The following is a 15,648-nucleotide window of genomic DNA, read 5'->3' as shown; positions in this document are numbered from 1 at the left end:
TATGAACTGGAACCAATCACAAATGTATTTTACAACATCTCTACTAAATATGTAAGTTCATTTCAAAAACAGAAATAGCATAATATTATTAAAAAGACGACAGTGGAAAAAATATTTAGTTTCCAATGTACATGGATTTGAATATTGAAGCTATCAGGAGATGAAATAGTGCCATTTGATTTGATATTTTTATTCAAGCTTTGACTGAGCAGTTTTGCTACAGTGCACTGCTATTTGGAGGAAAAATCAGAAACTGCATCAGACAACCACTCTATTTCGTTCTAGAAAATAACTAGCAATTATAATTACTCACAATGTTTTCTGGCTCAGAATAAAAGTGGCATTGCACAAAACCATACTGAACATTCATCGTGATTAGAAAATACTCCACACCTTGAAGAACAGTGAAGCCATAAGAATAATTTTAAATGCAAATTAAATTGAGGGGGTAGCAAAGAGAACAGATAAAAGACAGTAAAACAAAGCCTTTCAATTTCCTCAAATTAGCAGGCTAATGTAATATAAAAAGCAGTTCCACTCAGATCTGTACTAAGACGTTTCATTTCATCATAATATAAAACAGCAGATCCATCACCTTTCTCTACTCTGTACTCTTGATTTTGAGGTTGAAGTGACAATTTGAAGCTGTTCGCTCTGGCTCACAGACTGGTTACATTGCTTAGTCCTATTTCAAGCCAGTAGGATGGAAAGAGATCAGTAATATTGGTAAGTACCTATCTGCTAACCTGAGCTTTTATTTTTTTGTAATTCTTTTATATAGTGCCTTTACTCTTTAGCAATGTACATCTACTGGGAAAAGCTTCATTGTGTATTTTGTACAAAGTTACATACTATATAGAAATATGATGATTCCTAGAGACTATTATATCGGATTTTTGCACATATTCCACAGTGAATTAATACAAAAAGTAAGAATATCACAGTGAGAAAGGCTTCTGGATAACCTGTGGCTTTTGTGGCATCCTTGGAATATTTAATGCACTTAGTGCCTTTCTGAACTGTGCAAAACAGCCTTACCCAACATACAGCACCAGAGAAAATAGGAGTGATTTCTGAACAGTCTCATTATGACATTATTATTCATCTTACATTTACTGTAAAATACTTCATAGTCTCATTACTCTTGTGGTAAACAGTGAAAGGGGGTCCAGGTCAGTAAAAGTAAATTATTAGACAAAACAAAATGCTTCAGTTAATCATTATAACACAAAAAGAAAAGGAGTACTTGTGGCACCTTAGAGACTAACCAATTTATTTGAGCATTATAATACAGTTCAAGTTTTCTGAGCTTCTGAAAGGGAAAGTGATCAAGATAAGAGCAAAAACCAGATTAATAAAGGAACTTGAAATAGGATTGGGGTTTTTTTCTTTTTTTCCTTGGGAAAGTTTTATCAGGGGTTTATTCCTTCAGTGTGGAGGGTGTGGGGGAGTTGACAGTAGTGTCACCTTCTGTTGCTAAGTAACAACATCGCCTGGCCATTTTTATCAGATAAAGGAAGTCCAGTTGACGTTATGCATTATTCATCAGAGTTGCAATCAAACAATCAAAATTGTTTGCTTACACTGGGGACATTTAGTAAGATCAAGGAAGCCCTCCCTGAAACTACATGAGCTTCCACCACTGGCAGGCAGCTCTTGTTATTTGCAGTAAGTATCATTTGTTCAGAATGATGCAATGAAGTGATATGTTGAAGAATTTTAGAAGTTCTCTCACTAGTGTAGGTTTGTAAATTGAAAATGATTTCACATGTTGTTCCAAACAAATAGATTTATACTTTGGAATTCAAAATATTGCTTGAAGTGAGGATCATTCTTTCACACCACCCTAAAAGAAATGCTCTGAAAGAGGAAGGACTATTGATCTCTTTTTTAAAAAAATGAAGGTTATTGGTGATATTTATATAGCTGCTTATACATCGAGCATACATGCTGTGAAAGAGGCAAAGAAATGCCAGTGTATATATTTTCAGTAACTGCTGGACTTTAAATATACAATATATATAATTGCTGTGTGAAGTGAAAGAAAATGCAAGAGGCAACAGGAAGGTAGGGAAATGTTCATGATAATTCACATGTCAATGTGTGTCATCCAAGAAGCACTGTATGTCAGAGGAGAGGTTAACTCATAGACTACATACCATCAATGGGTTCAAGAGAATGCTGCAATGAAAAGGTCAGCCAAGAATGAATGCTAAGAGTGCTTGACATTGCACTGACTATACCTGTTATCAGACATGTTAAAAGCCGATGGTGTGAAGTTCTGCTGCTACTCTAAGTCAATGTAAAGAAGGGGGCCGGGGGGACGAGTTGGTTTTCTTGTCTTTTGGCGGAATGGTATACCTGCTGTTGTGCAGTCTGTTTCTGTCCTGCCTGGTGAAATGTTTGTGTTTTTAACATAAATATTATTATCATTTGTTTTATTGTAGTGCCTAGAGGCCCTAATCAGGTTGGGATCTTGTTGTGCTAGGCATTATACAGACATAAAGTAAAAGATGGCCCCTACCCCAAAGTTCTTACAATCTTAGTTTAAGAAAGGATGCATCAGGTGGGTAAAACAAGCATATGTTGTGGAGGGGTGGAGGTTGTGGATGGGATATCACTGATAATTCTAGGAATCATGTTTGTGTTTGGTATTTCTACTTTCCTCATATTTTCTTAAGCTGTGGATTTGAAAAATTATTCTTTGAAACTAAAATCTGCGGTTTAAAAATATTCTATGCATGATGGTTTTAAATGCTTTTCTCAGATCCACTCTGATATGCTAAAATGGAATGTTTTAGATACTGCATGCAGAATTCTTTACTCAGAAAAAAACTGTGATTTTTATTTATATTTGTATGTTTGATCTTTAGTTGTTTTTCCCCCCCCCCAGGAATTTGACTGATCACATCACTTTGAAAAGAAAGACTTATTGACAACAAAAAGTTCCTCCAAGATGGACTATTTTTTGGATGTTGAGTCTGCTCACAGAATGATGTTATATAGTCAAGGAGCTCAAGGTAAAAAAAACTTGAGATAGAAAATCATAAATATAATTGTGTTACATATATGGGATCAAATTATGGCTGCCCCCTTGTAGGTGAACTTTTGAAGGGGAAGCTAGCAGAGGGAGTCCTTTCCCCCCAAAACAGCCACACAAGAAGTCTAGGAAACAGTAAGTGGGCTGATTTGCTCCCTCTGAGCCTATGAGTGAGCCATTAAAGCAGCTGGCAGCGCAGCCGAAACCAAAGGGTAGAACATGTTTGGTGATGAGAGATCTCTCCCTTGGCACAACAGGTAGTGCAGGGAAGGTAGGGCAGAGATTTGTGATACACCTCTTGTACAGATGCATCAAGTGCAGTTGCTGTGTATGGCTTCCTCTGGTCCCTTGGAGTCACAAATAATAGCCCCCTCCACTCACTTCTTAGGAGTGACAAGCGCTTCCCTTCCCTCCCCCAGCAAGTCCCTCCTTCCTTCCTGTGCTCCAAATGTTATCAGATTAATACTTTGATGCATAATCTTATTTCTAAGGCTCTAACTGACTAGCACAAATTATACAGGAAAACTACAAAGTGTTCCACTGCACAACTTCCAAACAACATATTTGTAGTGGTTCATTAACATCCGTTACAAAACATGGGCCCAATAGCATAGCGATAATAGAATAGATACAGGAGTTGGGTAAAATTTTTCAAACAGATGTTTTAATTGAAAAATTTACTTTTTTTTTCAATAGCAAAAACGTTTTAATTAAAAAACTTATTTTCTTAATTTTCCACATTTTCTATGATACGTTAAAATTAAAAATTGGGGGTGATTTTAGTTTATATCTTTTTCCCCCTTTCTTTGTCAGTGGCAAAATGGAAAAGGAGCTGGGACAGAAAGAAGGAAAAAAGTAAAAGGGGAAGGAAGAGGGAGGAAATAAAACAAATAACTCAAGACATGTTCCTTTTTGAAATCCATGGGGGAAAATGAAAACTTTGAAATGTTTTGTGAAAAAACATCACCATTTTTCCACCATCTCTAATTTTTGGGAATCCAATGAGGATACTAAAGAAAGCTCATTTACTGGGGGGGGGGGGGGAAGTGGGGAGGGAGGGCAAAAACATCTTCAGGAATAATATTTTAATAGCAGAACTTAAAGGCATTATAAAAACTGTGAGGTTGGTAAATGTAAGGCCCAAATCAGTGTTTCTCAACGTGTTTACCATTGTGGGCCACATATGCTGCTCTCTTTGTGTTATGTGGGCCACATCCACACACTATATATAACTCCTGTATGGTCCTGAGGATGTCACATTGGCCGCAGCTGTGTGCTGATCGGGCCGCAAGCGGCCCACAGGCCATAGGTTGAGAACCACTGGTCCTAATAGCTCAATCCAGTTTCAGCCTTATTTTCACTTACTGCACTTTCACTTGAAAAGAAAGTCCAGTTTTTCTGTAACAGACTTTGTCCAGCTGGTAATCAAATTTATAGTCAAACTATAACAGTGTATGCCACACCAGGTCAGGTTTTTTAAGGTGAAATGCACTTTCCACCTCCGCAAAACCCAAGCATTCATGCAGGGCACAGATGTGCACCACCCTCACCCCGGGACTTAAGTGTGGCATCGCCGCACAGCCAATTGCAGCTGCTATTGCAGTCAATGGGCTAGAATTTCAGCTGGACCCCACTTATACAAGATGCGTAGGGAAACCATTTAAAGATAGATCTGCAGCTCTTCCCTTGTCCCATTGTAGCCTTCTGCATCAAACAGTGGTAATTCAGGACCTTAAACACCTAGTAAGACCACGCAAATAGATTGAAAGCTCCAAGGGGCAGAGGTCTGTTTTGTTTTGTTTTTAATTACTTCATCTCTAAAGTGCTATGCACACCTAAGTATTGTGATAGAAATAATATTAATAATATATCATCCCGCATCGGTATGAGGACAGACCCCCTTATGACTCCACAGAAAGGAAAACCGGAATTCAGAAATCTGTAACTTGCCTGACTTATTTTCTTAGATTTCCATATCAACTGACAAACATCCTATGCACTGAATGAGGCAGTGTTCTGTGGAAAAGAGTGTATCATAATGCATATGCACAAGAGGGCCAAATTAAGATTGCACAGACATTTCTTAGCATCTGGGTGCTTGATTTTGAAATCTTAACTTTTCTTTAACATAGGTTTTTTTGTAGGTAATTTCCTAAGTTTTTAAAAAACAAACTCAAAACCCAGAACTTCCATCATGAAGAATTATCATCACCTGGATCATCAGCAGGGTGGTGACCTTAGGCACACCACACAGACCTCTATCAGTTGAGTTAAGGAAGGAATGGGTAGTGGCAATAGGGTGTCTTCCTCTTTGTGGACAAGCACCTGTGGGTTGCACAGCTATGTGCTGACAGTAGCAGCATTGTGAGATTCAGGAATCCTGGGTTCAATGCCAGGTTCTGACAGGAGTGTGCTGGTGTATAGTGGTTATAGAACCTTCTGCCCTCTCCCCACCAGCATCTCTGCCCTATTCTCCTTCCTGGACTCATGTCCCTTTGTTCGTCTGCTTTTATGCACCTCACTGGTACCTGTCCCTTTCCCTCTCCACTTCTATTCCACTTGTTCCCCTCTGCTCCTATCCCCACCCTCCACCCGGGTTCCTGTCCTTGTTATCTGTCTGCCACCTCATGCTCGTCAGATCTCTTCCCCACAGCTTTTGTAACCCTCACCCCCCCCCCCCAACTTTTCCTCTTTATTTGTGTGAGGCTGCTTGCTGCTCCGCCTTTTCTCTGTCTGAGTTCCAGTAGGGGGAGCAGTGAAAGCACAGCAGAAACAATCTCGCCACTCTCAGTTCTGGTGACTGGGGCCACAGCAGTCCCTGGCAATAGCAGGGGCAGCCCTTGCCACTCTGGGCTGGAGCATGCTCCATCACTCTGTGGGGATGGTGCATACACATTCTGGTCAGCAATAGGAGCTGAGGGATGGAGCATTCCACGTGCAGACAGAATCCTCACAGAATTTATCTGCCAGCCTTTAACAAGCCACTACTGAGCATGAGTGAGATTTTCAGAGGTTCTAAATTTTGCCAGTCTGGGCATATTGTCACAAATGGCAAAGAGAACATTCCCAACACTGGGTACCCCTTGCCAAATTTCAAGTCTGTCCTTCAAAGCATGGAGGCACTACAATTTCTCAATTTTACAGTTGTATGGTTTTGGTTTAATCCTGGGCAAAACAATGTATTTTTTCCTTTACCTCATTCTTGGAAATGGCTAAGCCATTTTAACTGAAACTTTCCTAAAAAATACAACCTGAAGCAGGCACCTAGTGTGAACATTTTAGTTCAAACAGTTAAAGTTTGGCAAAGTTATAAGAAACTGAAAAGAGAACCTTATCATGGAAAACATGACACAACTTTAACTAGAGGTGTTGCTGCCAGATTCACCTAGAATGATTGCATGATGTTAAAATTTTGTCTCAAATCATACAATCAAAAAGCATATTTGTATATTTTTTAAACTGCATTTTGGTCAAGTCAAAAAGTGATGGCCATAATCTGTCATTAAATACATAATGATCACAAATTAAATTATTACAGGTATTATTTATTATTATTTTGTCTTATTTAAGTTATTACATTATAAACTATAAATGGAGCATACTATAGAATCAGGACTTATTACTATGAGAATATATTTATCCAGGAATCATATGTACGTAAAACATTACTCACATATGACCAATTATGCTCCTTTCTAATGCTCATACACGATCTCACTCTTTCTTCCCCTGTTAACCTCCCCCTATTTCTCTAATCCTTAACATATTGTTCTTCAGAATCTGATTTTAAAAGGAAATTAAAGTGAAAAGATAATAAATCAGTCATTCCACTCTCCATAACCCATACGGACATGTAATCAGTAACCAATTGAACACACAGCTTGCATGTGGCCATAGAAAAATACTCATAATTTGTATCTTTAATTTGTAAGTTATTTTTAGAAATTCTTGGATCCAAACACATAGAAAACTTCTGTCTATGCTATGTACAGCTATTGTGAACTCTACGCACGGGGGAAAAGTGGCAAGAGGAGAGAATGCCAGTGATGAAATGCAGCCTAAGTGCAGCCAAACAGTTAATAGGCTCTTATTCTTACCTAATGAAAATAAGTAGTAGATAAGTATCCCATTCAATCAGCATCAGCTATATCCCAATTAAAATCAATTCATAGATGTTCCCAAAGAACAACTTATTCAAAATTTGCACTAAGAAATCTGTTTTTCCTCAAAAACTTAAGACTTCAACACAAAATATCATATCTTTAGGGCTATTTCCAGATCACTGAAGTTTCTTTCAGTTATATACATCAAAAACACGTCACTTTCTGTACAGTTAAAGCTACACGGTTCAAGCTAAGTATGTTAATACATTGAGAAAATATTAGAAAATAAAAAAACAACTCATGCAAGCTCCTCTGCTATTAGTAGATGACACAGCATTATGCAAGTAATGATTCCTGAAGTCTTGTTGGAACAGAAATCAGAATGGCAGGTGTATTGCAAATAAATGTTCAGCTTTAAAATATTATTAGAGCTGGTTAAAAATGAAAAAAAGCAGTTTCACAAAATTTTTTGTGCATGTTTTTAATTCCTAAAATGCATCCAAAAATAGCAAAAATGTTATCAAAGCAGGTATTAAAATTTTGTGTTCATGAAACACCAAGTTTTCAGTAAACAAAACAACCGATAAGGTTTTGATAATTTCTAATTACAATTTTGAAAAAGTCAAAAAGGCACAGCATTTTTCATGGAAAATGAAAAATTCAACAGGTCAACATTTTGCAAAGCAAACAAAAAATTGTAAAGGCCATTTATCAGTGGGTTCAAATAGATTGGTAAAACAGATTTGACCAGCTCTAATTGTAATTTAACATACTGAATTTAATCTTTTAAGTGACCATGAATGTACAATATCTAGTTTTAAATGTGTCCCCGCCACCCTTCCCAATGTCACTATGTAAAGTGCTTTGAAATCATGGAGGAAAGAGTCCATCTAATTTATAACTATGTATATCCTGGAGATAGGGGCATTTTTATTTAGAAAACTACTAGCATTTATTAATTAAAACTTTGTTCCCTATGAATATTTTCCAATATTTAATTAAAAGCCATTGTTTCCATGAATGTTCCTGTCAGTAATTTTGTTTGCAAAAATTTGCACAGAAGAGCTGGAAACATGGTAGATGCAAACCATTTAAAAATTTGAATAAATATTCAAGGAAACATTTTTGCAGTATTTACCCAGCTGTAGTCAAAGTGAACATGTGCCAGACCCAAGTAGTTAGAGCTAGCAAGGCAAAAATTGAATTCCAAACAAGTGAGCAGAAAAACCCACTCTTATTCTGTTTACAATAAATACAAACTCATCTTTGGACACATTTTTCCACCTCCCTCCATCACTCAGTGTGTTAACTGCAGCAAACAGATTCCATCTTTCAGCTCCGTAAGGATGGCATCAGCAGGAAGTTATTTAATGAAGGGTCTGATTCTGGAAGATGCTGAATGTCCTCAACTCCCACTGAAATCAAAGTTGCAGGCTCAGGCCACTAAGTTGAACTTTTCTTTAGTGTGGTGTTTCACCAGATGAAAATGCTCACTATAAAATAAAAATTTTCAATGGTCTCTAATAATGTGATCCAACTGCCACTGAAGTGAATGGGAATCATTCGACTCACTTTCCAAAGGTCATGCCCTAAATTTGGTTTAATGACTATTTTTACATGTTTATTTTGCAAATGAAAAATGCTTTTCTAATTAAAATGACGATGATCCGGAATACAATATTTCCAGTGCAGAGGGTAATTTTCTTTCATCCTCATTACTGTTCATTCCTGCTAATTGGCTGCTACAGTTTACAGTCCACTACAGATGTTTACTTTATCATAATCTAAATGTTTGAAATTACTAAATATACTCCAACTCTTGCCTTATGCTTTGATCTTAAAAATCAAAATGCTAGATTAAAAATTGGCATGAAATTTGAAAGGAAAGTATTTTTTTTAAAACAGCTCGGCCCATATCAGAAATAGGCGCTATTTCGAGCAGTGTTTTATTGTGGTAGGCCATATGATTCTGTAAAATGAACATGTACTGTAGCAGCTTTTGTTAAATTTAGTTAGTAACGTACTGTCAGGGCTAAACCTGATAGGTATTGGGCATTTGAGAGTTGCTGATTGACAGACAAATAGAAACCTAGCACTAACCCGCCAGTAGAAAAATGCAATTTTATTATTAGTCATTTGTAATATGGTAGCACCTAGGGCCTCCAACCAAGATGGAAGAGGGGAAGTGGGGATTACATTGTATTAGTCTCTGTCCATACATACAGCAAGAGTCATCTCAGACCTGAAGTGTTTAAAATCTAAATAGACAAGACAGGAAGGGTGGGAGAAAAAAAGGATCATTGTCCATGTTTTATAGATGGGGAACTGAAGCACAGATAGATTATATGACTTGCCTTGGTCATATAAGAAGTGTGTGGCAGCACCAGGAATTGAACCCAGATTTCCCAAGTGTCAGGCCAGGCAGGGTCTTAACTACAAGATGGGTGTGATCTCCTTATTTCCCCTAATATATATGGATGTGGAATTCAAGGTGTTGGTAACCTATAAATCCCTAAATGATTTTGGACCTGGTTACATGAGAGATCGCATCTCTCCCTATGATATCCTGAGATCAGCAGAGACACTCAAGCTGGAGTTCCTTCAATATATACAAGAGTTAATCATCTGAGCAACCTTTTTATTCTGTTTGCTAAGGCTACTAAGGAAGGAGTGGGGCTGAGGAGGATGTATTTCTGGGGGACTCCTCTGTGTATGTTATGATTTTTAATTTTGGGGATAGGTGGTCAATGCACTGGATGGGCATCTATAGTTGCATTACATAAAATAAAACTACATTAAAAGCATGTTATTAAGGTTGTAAAGTCAAGCACTTGAGTTAGCTTGTGCAACCTTAATTTGATTCCCTTGTGCGTGTGCATTATGATACAGTCTTTATTAAAAAGAAAAGGAGTACTTGTGGCACCTTAGAGACTAAACAATTTATTTGAGCATAAGCTTTCGTGAGCTACAGCTACACGAAAGCTTATGCTCAAATAAATTGGTTAGTCTCTAAGGTGCCACAAGTACTCCTTTTCTTTTTGCGAATACAGACTAACACGGCTGTTACTCTGAAACCAGTCTTTATTAACACGATCACATACTGTTTTTTCCACACAATCCCCTGCGTCATCCACAATCAGTGCACAGGATGGACAGTGCTCAATTAATGAGCAGCTATTCAATATTTTGTGTTCTCTTCATTGTTTAATATGTGGCCCTATGCCTTATTTATTGCATATTATTCAAACCCTGCTTTGAAGACAGAATTATTAATATCCTCATGGGCTTTTCTATGGCACTCATTACTGTAGTATCTGAGTCCTTCCCACATATTAATGAATTAATTTTCACAACTCCCCTGTTAGATGCAGGGCATTATTATCCCCAGTTTATAGTTTGGAAACTGAGGCACGGAGAGTAAGATCCAAGTATTCACTAATTTTGAGTGCCCAATTTGAAACCATTGGGACCTGATTTTTCAGAGTGCTCAGCATTATATAGCATTCTGTATCTTCAAAGCACAACTCCTACTGACTTCAATTTCAGCTCTGAGTGCTCAGGGCTTCTACAAATCAGACTCTGGGGTACCAAATTGGGGACCCTCAAAATGAGGAACACCGAATTAGTGACCACCTCTGAAAACTTGTGTTAAATGACTTACCCAGCATCACACAGGACCTCTGTGGCAGGGACAGAATCCAATTCTCTGGAACAGCTTTCAACTGCCTTAACCGTGAGAGCATCCTTTCTCTTCCCCTGCCTCATTTGCTACACATCTTGGAAATTCAACATCAAAGGATGCAGAGGTTCCACTAAAAATAGCCTCCTTCTCTGCACAACCCTGCTCTACCCCCAGAACAGATCTGTCCTATGCACTGAATGAGACAGTGTTCTTAGGAAAGAATCATATGTGATCATGTAATTAAATATTGTATCATAATGCATATGCACACGAGGGTACCTCCTTGTTCCCAAGAACCTGATAGGACAATGTTTAATTAAAGAAACAGGAGTAAGATTGTCACCTACAGAATCACCAGCACTGCTACCTATATCAGCATAGTTTTTTGTTAAGGATTCTGATTCAAACACTGACCAGGGCTGTCCCCAATTAGCTATTTCCAGTGTTGTCCTAGCCATGTTGGTCCCAGGATATTAGAGACACAAGGTCTCTCTTTCATCAGCAGAAGTTGGCCCAATAAAAGATATTATCTCACTCACTTCGTGTCTCTGATTAGCTAGTGAGAGTCTATAGGATCACAGTCTAAGATAATATGGTTGCAAGCATTGTCAGCTCAGACCACTAAACCACCTCAGAAATATTAAAGCTCTGTATCAACATTTATGAAGGTATTAGATTTAAGAGCAGATTTCAAATATGAGGAGAAAGAAAACACTCTCTTGACTATACTTAACCGTACAACCATGGAAAAGTGTGCAGAGTGCCTCAGCATATTCATAGCGTCTACTGCCATGAAGTGTAACAGACAAGAACAGTTTGAATTTCCAGGGGTGAGTAAAGGAACTGTCCTAAAATAATTTAACCCTGCTAAAGTCATAATGGCTGCCCACAAAGCTACTGCTACCCTGACATCTTTTGGAATTGCTGTCACGAAGAGCAATCTTTAGAACTACAGATGGGCATAAGCTGTGAAAGTTTGCATCTGGCTCTGAACTTCCCAAAAGTTCAGGAGCATTCAGACTTGGGTTCTGTTTTCAGCCAATTATATAGGTAGGCCTGAACCACAAAGAGAGATTCAGACTTCTGTCTAGGCTCAAACTTCCCAATAATTTAGGAGTAAGTGAGTTTCAGATCTGAAGTTCAGGTACATGTCCATCTCTATTTAAAATTCCTATGCATTTTGGTCCATAAGAGGAAAGACTGGAACAGAAGAAAACTCAACAGCACTACTTGTTCTATGACATTGGTATTTGGATAAACTATCCTTGTCCCACCTCACTGCTTTGGGAGGGATGGGGGAAACTTAAAACATAACTGGATAGTAGGTTTTTGTTTGGTTGTACTGATGACTAATTCAGAATAAAATAATTTAGAGAAATGAACAACTTACTACCTACAAGTAGTTCAGTTACTTTCTTTGAGGAAAGACAGGTTGATTGGAATGAACTGACACAATAAACAATAATATACATTTTATAATAACCATGTGGATACCTACTGTCACTCAATTCAACTTCGCTGAATTCCCTTACCTTTCATACTTCTCGTCCTTTACTATTTATGTGAGAAAATAATGTGTATAGTCTACTATTTTGTTTATCTTTAATAATAAGTTAGCATTTATTATTATTATTTTGTTTAACAGTACCATATAGAGATTCCAACTGAGATTGGAGACCCAATGTGCTAAACAGTCTAAGAGACAGCCCCTGCCATTTAAATAGACAAGACAAAAAAGGGCAGGAGACAGGAAGTATTCTCTTTATTTTACAGCTGGAGAACTGAGTCACAGATATTTGCCTATGGCCACAGAGAATGTCTGCATCAAAACTGGCAATTAAACCTAGATCTCCTGAGTCCCAGTCCAATGCTTTAACTACAAAACCATTTTTCGTCTCTAAAAATAAGGTTAAGGGCATTTATGCTTTATAGATACAGAGCAAAATATTCAAAAGTGCCAAAAGGACATAGAAGCCTATATCCCAAGCTCTTAGACCCAAATCCCAAAATGTATTTAGGTACCTAACTCCCACTGATTTCAGTGGGAGTTAGGCACCCAAATACCTTTGAGAATCTGGGCCTAAGTCACTTTTATAAATGAAAATGGGGCTCCTAGGTCACTTAGGCACTTGCAAAATATATTACCTATAAATGGTTCCACTTTTGTCAGTGTATTTGTCCACAGAAAGGAAAATGTATGCATGCATAGGGGTTGGGGAGTTAAGCAGTTTAGTCTTGTGGCAGCTTTTCCAACAATGAAGAGGGTCTTAGTAAGATATTCCCCAAATCTAACCTTATACACAGAACTTTCAAGGAGCTCTGCACATCCTGAAATATTGTCAAAAGTTTTCAGCTACTCTAGGAGCTGGTGCTGGTGCATGTTGTGGTTGGTCCTCACACTGCTGATTTTTCTTTCCCCGCTTATAGGAAACGGGGTGGAAGAAGCAAACTCTCTTCTTCTTCTTCTTCTTTTTTTTTTTGGTAAAAAAGGGATTATATGGAACGAGCATAAATATCAGAACACGAACTGATTAAAAGGAAAAGCGAGTCCCTCTCCAGCAATTGTAATGACAAGGTCACCTTAGAGTCACAGCCTGTCCTGTTTCACCGCCTCCTCAGCTGTACCAGCAGGCACTGGTGCTGTCATCCCCACCTCCGCGTGCCTCAGCAGCCTGGACGCTTGCCCAGGGAAGAGGGGATGCGTGTGTGTCTCTTTCTCCCACACTTGCACCCCCTCGCTCCCCCAAGCGGACACTTCCGTCACACCAGGCTCCCAGCCCCGAATCACTGGGGCGGTGCTGAGGTTCCCTCCCTACCCCACTGGCCAGTCTAGTCCCCAGCCAGTAACTGCTGGCAATAATGGATCACTTTAGCACTGGGGCATTGCCCTCCCTGCTGCGGGGTGGACGCTGTGCGGCGCCTGCATGAGCCCCGCTGGGTGACCCCTGGCCCTGCCCCCTCAGCCAAGGGCAGCCTGCCCTGGGGCTGCAGGGAGAGGGGCTGGCAGGGCAGCGTTTCCCGATCTCGCTGCTCCAGTCCAGAGATCCTTAACGGGTTTTCCCTCCCTCTCCCTCTTTCTCTCTTTTCCTCTCTTTCCCCTTCCTCTGCTCCCCCTCCCCCTCCTTGTGTGTGCGCCTCTTCCTCTTCCCTCCCTCCCTCCTCTTCCTCTTTCCCACCCCACCTCTCTCTCCTTTCTCCCTCATCAGCTCGCCGGGCGACCCTGCTCACCGTACCCACATTAATGGCGGCATCTTCGGAGGAGGAGATAGACCGGAGACCCATCAGGAGAGTCAGGTCCAAGAGTGACACCCCTTACCTCGCAGAGGCCAGGATCTCCTTCAATCTTGGGCGAGGTAAGAGCGACCCCTTCTCCCTGTCCATCCCCCACAGTGCACACACATAGACACACGCCCCAGTGCTCATCCCTTCCCATCCCCTCCCCTCCCCATCCTCAAGCTGCTGCTCTGCTCCACTCTGCCTCTTTGTGTCTGCTGGGTGCAGGGCGCTGCTGAAGGGCTGTGAAACCCTGACATGTCCTGCCACGGTCACACAAGCATTTCTCCCCTCCCTTCGCTCCCCAGCCGTCAGACACGGGTGCAGTACAAAATGAACTGGCGGGAGGGGGCAGCATGCCTGGGCAGCAGGGGAGGACTAAGACGTGGCGGTGGCAACGTTCAGTTCCTGTCATGGAGTGAGCAAGCAGTGGAGTAATTTCCACCTCAAAGTTCTTTTTCTTTTCTTTTTTTTGGGGGGGGGGGGGGAAGAGACGTACACAGTACCACAATCACCCCTAATACATCTTTCCTCATTTATCTCCCATCTTCCCCCATAAGACTCTAGATACCTAACTCTCCCCAGACATTCCCTCCATCTAGCTTTCCAGAATGTCCTCTCTTTTCACGCCTCATTCTTTCCCCAAACTCTTCATTCTCTCTTTCCTTTCCCCCAAGACTGTATTCCCCCCTTTCCTCAAACCCTTCCCTTTTCCTCTATGCCCCTTATTCTCCCTCCAAATCTCTCACTTTGCCCCTCAAACCACTTAGTCTCCCTGTCCTCTGCCCCCAAACTACTCTCTCCCCCCAAAAGTCCTGTCTCCTCTCTTTCTCTACCAAATAGCTCCACGTCCCTCATTCTTTCTTCCTTTCCTTTCCCCAAACATTCCTCCTCCTATTACCATGCTCCTCCTTCCCCATCTGTTCTCCAATCCCCTTTACTCCCAAATCCCACTTTCCTCTTCCCTGTCCCCAACACCTATTTCCCTCCTGCCAAATTTCCCTTCTCACCTCCCTCTCCCTGCAAACTCTCATTGTCCCTTTCCACTCCTCTCCGCTGAAGCCCCTAATTCTCCTTCTATCCTCTCCAATAATACACTCTCTCCCCGCAACCCTACATTTCTCTCTCTGCAGACTCTTCATTCTATCCTTCCTTTCCTCAACCCCTAGTATCTCCTCCCTTTGTCATAGCCCATCATTCTTGTCCCTCCCTATCAAACTACTTTTCCTTCTGACTTCTCACTAGTCTCCTCTTCTGCCCAAATTCATTCATTCCTTCCCTGAAATGACCCCGTTTTCCCACTCATAATTTCTCCAGTCTTTCCTCCCATGGCTCTGTCCCCAAGGTTAATCTATAACTTATACCTATATCCTTTCCACTCTCTCTGCCCCATGAGATCCCATGTTCTCTCACAATCACCCTGACATTCCCTCTCTCTGCCCCTCAATGTGTCACATCCTTTTTATTTGCTCTACCTTTCCCAGGTCTTCTCTCATCCCTCCAGCTCCCCAAATTCACCCCTCTTTTTTCTGCTTCCATCTGTCATTTCC

The 15,648-nt window shown here is 40.3% G+C and overlaps 1 protein-coding gene across 6 annotated transcripts in view; it reads left to right on the top strand.

The window, feature by feature from the left end:
• The first annotated feature begins 448 nt into the window (after window positions 1–448).
• Window positions 449–15,648, top strand: part of PHACTR1 (phosphatase and actin regulator 1) — a 447,348-nt gene continuing 432,148 nt past the window's right edge. The window contains exons 1-3 of one of the 6 annotated variants that reach the window (XM_048839855.2): window positions 449–726; window positions 2,894–3,020; window positions 14,032–14,178. In XM_048839855.2, the coding sequence (XP_048695812.1) occupies window positions 2,957–3,020; window positions 14,032–14,178 (211 nt within the window). In that variant the 5' untranslated portion in view covers window positions 449–726; window positions 2,894–2,956. Of the gene's footprint in view, window positions 727–1,559; window positions 1,669–2,893; window positions 3,021–14,031; window positions 14,179–15,648 lie in introns of those variants that run through there. The other 5 variants (XM_048839854.2, XM_048839850.2, XM_048839857.2 and 2 more) reach the window with 5 other exon arrangements.

Source organism: Caretta caretta, chromosome 2 (assembly GCF_965140235.1).
Source record: "Caretta caretta isolate rCarCar2 chromosome 2, rCarCar1.hap1, whole genome shotgun sequence".
In the NCBI taxonomy this organism is placed as follows: Eukaryota; Metazoa; Chordata; order Testudines; family Cheloniidae; genus Caretta; species Caretta caretta.
This window is presented reverse-complemented; position numbering and strand designations above follow the sequence as displayed.